Below are 11,434 nucleotides of genomic sequence, written 5' to 3' on the forward strand. Positions count from 1 at the left end.
AATGTAACTTATGATAAAACTACAATACAACTATCAAATCAATACCTTCAAGAATCTTTAAAAAAATTGTGGAAAATTTAGTTAATTTTCTAAGTCAAAGGACCACAACTCTGAACAAAATCACTAGAACAAAATTCAAACTGTCACTTGTCATAATAAAACAATACACCAAATTATGAAATATCAAATCAATATCTTTAAGCATGAAGAAAAATAATGTGGAAAACTGATTTGACAGACTGACACTGTCAGACTTATAACACAATGAAGCCAATCTGATTTTTAAATTGTAACAGTGGATATATGTCCTAAATCAACTTGGTCAGAATATGTTAACAATATCAAATAAATGCATATAAAACAACAATATATACATGTATGTTTACAGATACTTTATTTTCAGGATGTACATTGCACATTCCCATTTTATGGTACTACATGTATTTGTAATGCTTCAGTTATGACAATAAACCATTGCAGCAAATACCAGAGGCAAAAAACTCTAGTATTATTTCACCTTTGTTATCATAAATATAAGAACAGTTTTGTACCTCTAATTTATATTTGATATATCAATACTCATATAGATAATGAATAAATGAGTATTTAACATTGATAGTGTTTCCTGTATATGGGGATTTATGTAATTTTTTCAGAGGCCTCTTTATTTTTACCAGTTTCTCACCAAAATGCCTTAATTTACTTCTATGATAAGGGTCTAATCAATTTTTCTTAGCTGCAATTAGACTTTGTATGCCTAAATTATTTCCATTCCTTTCTGATAATTATATACAGTGAAACCTGTTTTAAGAGACACAGAAGGTAGAGCAAAAATCTTGTCTCTTAAGAGAGGTGGTCTTTTATTACAAATTCAATTTATGTGAAAGGTACTTTAGAGGGATCTAAAATTGGTGGTCTTTTAACACAGGTTTTGGATAAATACAGGTGGTCTCTTAAACAGGATTGTATATATATGTAGTTCTCAAGTAAAGCATGATACACAAAAACATGTGTGAGAATGCAATAATATTCTGCATATTCATTAACAATAATTAGATGATTTTGGAATGTATCATTCATTTGAACAATATCTATGAATGTTCTCATTATTATCATTTCTCAACAAAACAACATATGGATAATATAATGATCACTTTACATCAAAATAAAAACTACACTTTCCACTCGAATCACATCTAGTTTTATTCATTTTTTACGCAAATATTTTACCTTAAACTCAAATGCTGTCTTCAGAAACATAATTTGATTTTTACATATGGACTAAGACATTAATCTAAATAGCTGATTATAGTAACATTTCAGAAAACAACCAACTATTATAAAGTTCACAGTTGTAAAATCATACACAATATCATACATGACATTTCTGCCTACAACACTTTGGTCTATATTTATTAAGTCCTATAACATATTATTTATTCTAATGATGATAACATGAGAAGTTGTTTTAAAACTTTTGTTTGACTTGTCTCTCGAATTTCTCCCGCTAAAAACATCTCATCCACTACACTGTAAACCTAAAAATAATAAATAAGTAAGTAAAAATGAAGTTTCCAATCATATAAACTGTTGACACAAAGATATGTCTTGTCTGTCAGTAGAAAATTCCAAAACAGACAATCTGATGAATAGCAACATTGCTAATTCAGGACTATGACCTGGGGGACAGTGCTCCAAAATTGATGGCAAACTGGGATTTTAAAACATTTAAAACCTGCTGCATTTGTTTGCACCTATCCTAAGTCAGGAACCTGTTGTTCAGTGGTTGTCGTTTGATGATGTGGACCATAAGTTTTTCTCCTTTCTTTGTGTTTTTTTTTTTATATAGATTAGAACATTGGTTTTCCTGATTTCACTGTACAGACCCTTAAAGGAATGTATGAATTCAATAGAAACCAATTACTTTCATTTTGTTGAGGCTCAACATTGAGAACACAGAAGATAGAAAATAAATAGTCAGAACTTCATAATGAAAATTCTGTAATTGCAGGACTTGTTCTGTCAGTTACATCATGAATTTTATAAGATTGAAAGATTAATTGTTGGTGTTTCTTTTTACATCAATTTCAGCTCACTTGGCTATGACAAGCTTTATTGGTTGAGGAAGCCAGGGAGAAAACCACCAAGTTCAAAAGGAATACATACATGTACATGCTCATTGTTGAAGGCCATACAGTGACCTATACATGTAGTTGTTAATGTTTGTGTCATTTTGGTCTTTTGTGGATACATGTAGTTGTTTCAGTGGCAATCATACCACATCTTCTTTTTTATATGTACTGTCATTCATAAATCAAATAAGATCCTAGTATTCAACATGTATAATTATGAACACAAAATAAAGGTGTTCTATTGAGATACAAATTCATACATTATAAATACTTTACCTTATAAAAGTTGAATACAAGATCTAATTCACAGACATTATGGAAATATTCATTAAGCACTTCTACAAAGTTGTGTATTGCCTCTAAGTATGCAAGATTGTTGTCGTTTACATCAACACAGATACAGAAATATAAACCAGCATATCTTCTGTACACAATCTTAAAATTCCTAAACTGTAAAAAATAAAAATACATATTATAATAGCAGGTGCATGTATATCTATAGTAGAAAGAATCTTATACACGTTAAAAGTATCATTGGATTGCTTGAACGTAATCTCCCAGTAAGCATTCATTATTGTTCATTATTCATTATTTTGTACATACATTTGGCCTTTAGTTTTCTCATTTAAATTGCTTTACATGTGTCATGGCGGGGTATTTATGGCTGACTTTGCAGCATGGGCAAACATTGTTGAAGGTCATACTATACAACATGTAAGATGACAAGAAATCATGAAAGTTAATATCTGTGTCATTTGGTCTCTTGTGAGGTTTCTCATTGGCAATCATACCACATCTTCAATTTTATAACAATTAAAACTGTTGACAACATCACATTTCTATGTTAAGGGAACTATAAATTGAGCATCAAAATCCATACTTTGCATTTTTTTTATTTAGAATTGTATATCAAATCGTAATACATTTTTTGTAAGTGTGCTTAGTTTCAAGTTGATGTTTTAGCATTTTTATGATACACCACTTGAATCTTACTGTGTCCACTTTTTTTCATGAATCATATTGCATTACACTGAGGGCTGTTCCAGAAAAAACTATGTCCCCCCCAGGGAAGGCAATTTTTTTAAATATTATGTGGGTGGTTGTATTTGAAATACCAAAATGCAAAGGGAGTGCTGTTCTAATTAAATTTAATTTCTGTGGGGGGTGGGGGTTAAAAAAAAGTGCCGTCCCTGGGGGGGACATAGTATTTTCTGGAACAGCCCTGAGTGATACATATGTATAAAATTTTAGTACAAGTGACACTTAAAAAATAATTGTGTTTGTTCATATGATAGGAGGTATTGTACATGGGGTAGTATAACATAGCATACCTCTACAAAGTTAGTGTGTTTAGCATCACGGACAGTAACAACAGCGTGCACTTCTTCAATTAGTTTCTGTTTTTCATCATCATCAAAATGCATATACCACTTAGCCAGACGGGTTTTGCCAGCCCGGTTCTGTATCAGGATAAAACGAATCTAGAAAAAAATGTATTGTAAATTTACAGTTAATACCTTAAAGTTAAATAGCAGCAAAAGTTTAATATATAACTTACTCAAATTACTAGACAGACTGCTGGACATTGGTCAACATCCTGGTATTAGCATGTTTCTTTTTCACAAGACCAGTAATGATAAAAGTTTCTTTAATAAGGACTTTTGAAATGGAAGTCAAATGTCATTAAATTCCCTTTGCCTGTGTGAATTTGTCTCTTGAATAATTCAGAATACATGTTACTCTAGAATACAGCTTCAAAATATACAGGTATATAACATGTATAAGATAAGATAATATGTATGCATGTACAATTTGTAGATTATAACATGCCCGTTTCCATATTGGCCCTGGTAAATACAAAACCTAAAACTAGTAGCATTGGAACTCAAATTCATCCTGATTTAAAGGACAGTACCATGCAAACATCCCCTCCAGAGGTGCATTCAAAAAATGTTGAAAGGTGCATTCAATCAACTCCTGATATTAATAATACCTCTAAATCGTACTCCCAGGAAAACAAGGACAAAAGACTTGTGAATAGATCCCAACAACAGAAAATTAGTAGAAATTTTAATAACAACAACATTCTTGTCATCGGAAGTTCCCTTCTGAAAAGCATAAATACAAGAGACCTGATTAACACCCGTGTATCAACAAACAGAGGTGCAAGAATTATTGATATTATCAATATTGTTAAAGATACTGACATAAGGCAATATCGATCAATCATTGTCCATATTGGTGGGAATGATATAAGCAATGGTGCCCCCCTGGATTTGATCCAAGAGAACTATGAAAGTCTGCTGTACTTGCTCAGATCTAAAGCAGATATGAACACCAACATTATTGTTTTTATTAAATTCATCAAACAATGATTACTGTCAATACTGTGGTGAAAGAGGTCATGACCTAACTACATGTAGACATGGTAAACCCGTGTCTTGTTTCTCCTGTAATTCATTTGGTCATAAGAAGAAATTTTGTGATCTGTATTGGAGTTAAAAAATTGGCAAAGAAGATATAGCCATTTCATCTTTGAAATTTATTTCTAAAAAAGAAAAAACTTCCACAAACTACTTTGATGTTTTAAATCAAATTTGTCAAGAATGTAATAATTACACATGTATCTGCCCTAAAAATGGGAGTCTACATAATATTTTTAACAAAAGTGAACAAAACATCAAACTTAAACATTCTTCAAGTAGAATGGACAAATCTATTGGTAATTTTTCTAAAACTAGTATAAGTGATTTGAACAAGATAAATGCAATCATCAGTATGACTAATGCTGGAAATTTTACAGTGAATGACAATCTTTGTGTAGCCGTTACAGAATCTGATAATGTTACTTATGAATCTAATGATGAGGTAATTAATTTGCAATGTACTGATATTAATGTTTTATGCAATCCCCCTGAGGCCTTATCACCTGTTGATCTAAAGCTTTGTTTTTCTTTTGGATTAAGTGTATTATTGATAGCATGCTTATATGCCTTATTTAATAATAATTGTTATGAATTATTACCTAATTTACAAGAAACATCTGAAGAAAAGGATAATGTTTATGACTTTTCTTCAACAAAGGGTATAAAAATATGTTCACATAATGTCAACAGACTTGAACACAAGCTGGATGAAATCAAATACAATTTAATGTTTTCTGAAAATCCTCCTGACATATACTGTTGTTGTGAAACATTTTTGGACATTAACACCCAGGATAATTTTATACAAATTCCTGGGTTCATTTTAAACAGAAAAGATAGACTATTACGAGGTGGAGGTGGTTTGGTTGCTTATTTTTCAGAAAAAGTAACATTTAATAGAAAAGCTGAATTTGAAATAAGTGACATTGAAACAATGTGGTTTGAAATAAAACCAGTTCACAAAAAATCATTTTTATTATGTTCAGTATACAGACCTCCTAATTCACTAATTAATTGGATTGATGAATTTGAAAAAGAAATTACAACTGCTATTAATCATAATTCAGATATTATTTTAGTTGGTGATTTTAATATAGATTTTTTAAAACCTAATAAACAACCACAAAAATGGCTAAGTTTATTAGAAACCTGCAACCTCAACCAGATAATTCAAGAGGCAACAAGAGTTACACCTGATTCTAGTACACTAATTGATCATGTTTATGTCACCAATAAAGATTTGATACTAGAATCACATGTTGCTAAATTTTCAATAAGTGATCATTATCCAGTTTGTTTAACTAGAAAAGAAAAAAATTCCACTTATATCAAAAAAGATATTCATACTACCATTTCTTACAGAAATTTTAAAAATTTCAATGAGGCTAATTTTCTAAGTGACTTAGCTATTGCACCTTTTGATAAAATTGAACATGAAAGTCACCCAAATACATGTATTCAGATGTGGTATGACATATTTAATGCAGTTCTAGATAAGCATGCACCAATTGTTACTAAACGAGTAAAAAGAGACAGACAACCTGAATGGTTCAATAATGAAATTGCATATGCCAGAAAAATGAGAGAAAAATACCATAAATTAGAAATGTGGTCAGAGTTCAAATTTTGGCGAAACAGGACAAAGCACATAATCGATGAATCAAAAAGAAATTTTTATTCAAAGATGGTAAAAGATTCCAAAGCATCTAAAGATTTGTGGAAATGTATTCACAGTCTTAACCCATCCCAACAAGAAAAGCCATATGAACTTTTAAATGAAGATGGTATTAAAACTAATAATGTCAGGGACATTTGTAATGTTTTTAATAAGTTTTTTACATCTTGTGTTGAAAACCTGAGGACTGACAGATGTATGAGCAAAAATAATGATTATGCAAAATTAAATAATTTTGTACAAAAGAAATTTACGAAGTCAGAACAAGTAAAATTTTCAATTCCACCAGTCACAATAAATGGTCTATTTAATGAGATGATCAAACTTGACATTAATAAATCCACCGGATCTGATAACATAGGACCAAAAATTTAAAAATTGAGTGCTCCTTTCATAACTTCATCTTTAACTTACATTTTTAATAGAATAATAGATACAAGTACATTTCCCTGTGTTTTAAAGAATGCAAGAGTAACCCCTGTCTTTAAAGCTGGTGAAAAATTCATGGCAACAAATTATAGACCAATTTCTGTACTTCCAGTTTTATCAAAACTTTTAGAAAAGCATGTTTCAAAACATTTGTTTGACTATCTTAAAAGATTAGATCTTTTACACCCAGCACAGTCTGGGTTTCGACAAGAACACTCTTGCCAAACTGCCCTTATCAATATCATAGATAAATGGATACAGGATATGAATGATGGTAATATCAACTTAGCAATCCTGTTGGATTTTAAGAAAGCTTTTGATGTAGTAGATCATGATATCCTCTGTAAAAAACTTGAAATTTATGGATTTGATAATACTGCTGTTTCTTTTTTTCAATCGTATTTGAATGAAAGAACTCAACAAGTACAAATTGGTAATGCTCATTCTGAAAAACTTCATATCAAGTATGGTGTTCCTCAAGGCTCCATATTAGGCCCCCTTCTGTTTATATTATACATCAACGACCTTCCTATTTATATGAAAAATTGTTGCACTGATTTATATGCCGATGATTCAACCTTACATCTTTCTGGTAATTGTTATCAAACTCTTCAGTCAAAGGTACAAGAAGATTTACATGGTGTAGAGGCATGGTGCAATGATAACAATATGTTCATCAATAAAAATAAAACAAAATATATGATTATTGGAACGAAGCAAAGAGCAATGCCACATTACAATGAGAGTTGTTTAACTATTAACAATCAAGTGATACAATCTTCCACATGCGAAAGTCTTTTAGGCATTAAAATTGACCCTTCCCTCACATGGACAACCCAAATTGACTTGATCTGCTCAAAAATATCATCTAGACTATATCTACTATTAAAGATTAAAAAATTTCTAAATCTAGACTGCAGAAAATTATTCTATAATGGTTATATCTTGCCACTTATTGATTATTGTTGTATAGTGTGGAGTAGTTGTAGCAGTGAGGGTTTAAAAAGGATATTAAAATTACAAAAGAGGGCTGCTAGATTAATACTAGAAACAGACCCATTCGCTCCTTCTGCACCCTTATTCAAACACTTAAACTGGATGACAGTTGAACAGAGAATAAAATATCATAAGTTAGTGATGACATTTAAGTGTATTAATAATGATGCCCCATCATATCTTACTAACAAGTTTCATTATGTTTCAGACAGAAATCCGTACCCCTTGAGAAATGCTGTTCAAGGAAACCTCATACTCCCTAAACCAAAAACAGAATTATTCAAAAAATCTTTTATGTATTCTGGACCATTCTTGTGGAATAATTTGCCAATACCGTTAAGAAATATTACAAATATTAATTCTTTCAAATACAAAATAACAGATCATTTATTGAAATCAACCTAGCTGTATAAATAATATAAAAAACTGATCATGTCATCATGTTTATTTTTTCATCACATTTTATCAAGTTGTATTGAACATTATTATCACACTTGACTTTTTATGCTAATGTATGTATGCAATGTACTAGTATATGTTTGTGTTTTGTTTGATTTTTCATTACGAGGGCCTCAGGGAAGATTAGTTATATAGCTAACTGTGTAACCCTCTTAAAATAAAGTATTGTTGTTTTTGTTGTTGTTGTTGTTATCATCCAGAGACTCCTATATCGGCCTTGAGGATTTAGCCGAGGGCTGATATGGGTTGAGGGATGATACCAGGGCCATATGGAAAACACACGTTATAATCTACATGTAGATGTATATATCACATATTTAAGTTCTGCGGAAAAGAGAAAAAAAGTTCAATTTAATTAAACATTACAAGTAAAATATTTTTTTTTTTTATCACAAAGGGTTATCAACTGTCGTTAAAGACGCAATGACGTCAAATCATTTGGAATCAGGCCTCAGGGCACAATAACCAATAACCTATTTTTTGCTGATACAGATAAACAAGTACAAAAGTTTAACAAAATTTCCATGTAGATATTAGCTTTGATCATAAACAAGCTTCTGTCCAAGTTTGGTACAAATCCAGGATAGTTCATTTCAAGAAAGTTATTAAAATTTTTAAACTTTAACCACAGGCACAGAGTGAATGTAATGTTTCCCGGCAGAAAATTGATAGCTTTCTCAGATCAAAACATTTATTTTAAAATTGTAATATAAAATTTCAATACCACTAGGATTTCTGAATAAAAACCCAATTAAATTTGGCACTTGTGCTTAACTTTTGAAATTTTTACAACTGATTAAAATATCTTATTACATTTGTTGCAATGAATTACATTGATTTTTTCCCAGTCAAATAAAAAACAATAATTTCACATGTGAAATAAACGTGGTTAATCAGAACCTTGAATTGGAGCAAATGTTATCCACTGTGTATGAAAATATTCTTTAATCATTTGCAAAGAATGTGATACACTTAGTTGATGGATAGTTTCAGAAACATGGTCAATCTGTCTGTATTTGATTTCATATTGTGACCCGATTCCATAAAATAAGTAGATATGCTTGTAAGTTTTGTGACCTTTGTATTGGACAGTAGCTTTAGCACATGTGGAAATATTTATTAGTCAGGTGTATTGCATTATGTATTTTAACATTACAGAATAAACTTGAGATTATAAAACAAATGAATATCTCGTCAAATAGAGAAATTAGCATACATGTAAATGTATACTATATATATTTTTTGATTGAGTTAAGTCGACCAAACCAATTTATATTTTATCATGTGTTTTTCTATGTTGTGATGTTATGCTATTGTTTCAGAAAAAGGGAGAAGGTTTGGATCCATTAAAATGTTTAATTCCGCTGCAAATGTTTGCACCTGTCCTAAGTCAGGAATCTGATGTACAGTAGTCAGTAGTTGTCATTTGTTTATGTAATATATACGTGTTTCTCGTTTTGTTTATATAGATTAGACCGTTGGTTTTCCCGTTTGAATGGTTTTACACTATTAATTTTGGGGTCCTTTATAGCTTGTTGTTCAGTGTGAGCCAAGGCTCCGTGTTGAAGGACGTACTTTAACCTATAATGGTTTACTTTTTAAATTGTTACTTGGATGGAGAGTTGTCTCTGACATTGGCACTCACACCACATCTTCCTAATAGACCTATATCTATATACAACTTTTTTATTCTCCAGAAAATTTGCTATTTTAAAAGACTTTAAACATGTTTAAGATAACTATCACTATGGCACAATGTCATAAATGCATCAAAGTACTTTTTCATTCCATTTGCATTTAGTGGAATAGCAATAAATTATTTTTAGGTGCAAATACTCTGCAGATTTTGTTTTATCACAAAATATCAAATTATTTTCTGATCATAAAAAATCTGCTTACAACTAGACTTAAAAAAAACACTCTTGGCCTTAAAAATGAAAAAGAGCACCAAATACATGTAACCTAAAAATAGATGACAAGTCATTGTTTCCGATGTCAATAACATTGCTTAAAGGATTTTCCCCAAAAAATCAAAGTTATTCTAGAATAGGAATAAAACAGTAAAAGTGAAAATAGACATTTAAACAATTATTATGCAAGATCATTCCCATCTTTTTAGGAGCTGATACTACTTAACCAATATTAGTGAAAATGCAATGCAGTTAAGTTTTTTGAAGTAGCACTTTACCGATGATAAACATTTTTGCATTAAGTCACCATTAAATTGAAAATCCTGAGATGTCATGATCTTGCAAAAATAACAAACTAACAAGTATCTATGGTATGTTAAATTTCAGAAGTAGCCCAACAGAACTTTATTCTTTCAAAAGTAGGCAACGACTCTGTACAACCTTTTTTTCAGTTGATGCAGGAGAAAAGCACACTAGTCTATGAACTCACACAAAATATTAAATTTAACCAGTCAGAAAGGAATTCAATAGACAACTTTCGAGTTCGATGCATTTCCATCAAAAAGTCTGGTTTAAGTGAACATCATTATAGTGTTTAGGGGCGTCGTCACTTCCATTCCAATGTTGAGCGAGTGGTTGGAAAACTATAATTCTATATTGTACGAATTATAGTACGGCAAATTGAATTATCAAAATTGACAATAATCACTGCTGTCATTAAGGAATTGTCAGTAAGTACCTACAGAACAACCATTATTTCTGGTTTATTCTGCACAGAAAGTGGTCTATTGTATATTTCGTATATTTGAGAAATCTTATCATACATTTTACATGTAGCTGTCAAAAGTGAGTGTCTACAACAGCAACAACAGATCAAAATGTGGATCTCAACTCCGAATACACATAGCACTATTGAAAGTTGTTAACAAATGAGAAAGAGTTATGGTCAAATAATCAAGCATTGAGTAAATGCCTTGAAATATAATAAAAAGAGGCAATGTTACCATTTTCTGAATAAATTCGTATACCGGAAATGATTAGCCTCCCACATTCAACGTCAGAAGAACGTTTTGCACTAAGAGTTGGGATACATGTCAACTCGTACTTTCGGCAACTCGTACTCAGCCAACTCGTACTTTCGGCAACTCGTACTTCTACCAACTCGTACTTCTACTAAGTCGTACCCTATATTTTTTTAGCATTATAATACAATACAAGTTTTCTACGTTTATATCCGTAGATATGGATATTTTAACTCCCTGAAGTATCCCAATGCACCCTGAGGTAGATCCATATAGAATATGAAAAGGATATTTTTTAGTGAACATTGCGTTGAACATGTCTTAGTTTTTTCGTGTAAGTAGTAAATATTTATCTCTTCTTCCTGTTGTACTAGCTGATTATACA

The 11,434-nt window shown here is 30.9% G+C and overlaps 1 protein-coding gene across 1 annotated transcript; it reads right to left on the minus strand.

The window, feature by feature from the left end:
* Positions 1 to 377: 377 nt before the first annotated feature.
* Positions 378 to 11,101, minus strand: LOC134711763 (AP-2 complex subunit sigma). Its single transcript, XM_063572629.1, has 4 exons — positions 11,032 to 11,101; positions 3,464 to 3,613; positions 2,409 to 2,582; positions 378 to 1,538 (listed from the first exon to the last, which is right to left on the minus strand). The coding sequence occupies exons 1-4, from the start codon at positions 11,032 to 11,034 to the stop codon at positions 1,437 to 1,439; spliced, it is 429 nt and encodes a 142-aa protein (XP_063428699.1). The 5' UTR covers positions 11,035 to 11,101; the 3' UTR covers positions 378 to 1,436.
* Positions 11,102 to 11,434: the final 333 nt, after the last annotated feature.

Source organism: Mytilus trossulus, chromosome 3 (assembly GCF_036588685.1).
Source record: "Mytilus trossulus isolate FHL-02 chromosome 3, PNRI_Mtr1.1.1.hap1, whole genome shotgun sequence".
Classification (NCBI taxonomy): Eukaryota; Metazoa; Mollusca; class Bivalvia; order Mytilida; family Mytilidae; genus Mytilus; species Mytilus trossulus.

Coding starts and splice junctions, on each gene's coding strand:
- LOC134711763 (XM_063572629.1), bottom strand. Junction 2,583..3,463: donor AACACACTAACTTTGTAGAG/GTATGCTATGTT, acceptor TATTTTTTACAG/TTTAGGAATTTTAAGATTGT. Junction 1,539..2,408: donor TTGTATTCAACTTTTATAAG/GTAAAGTATTTA, acceptor TATTATTTTTAG/GTTTACAGTGTAGTGGATGA.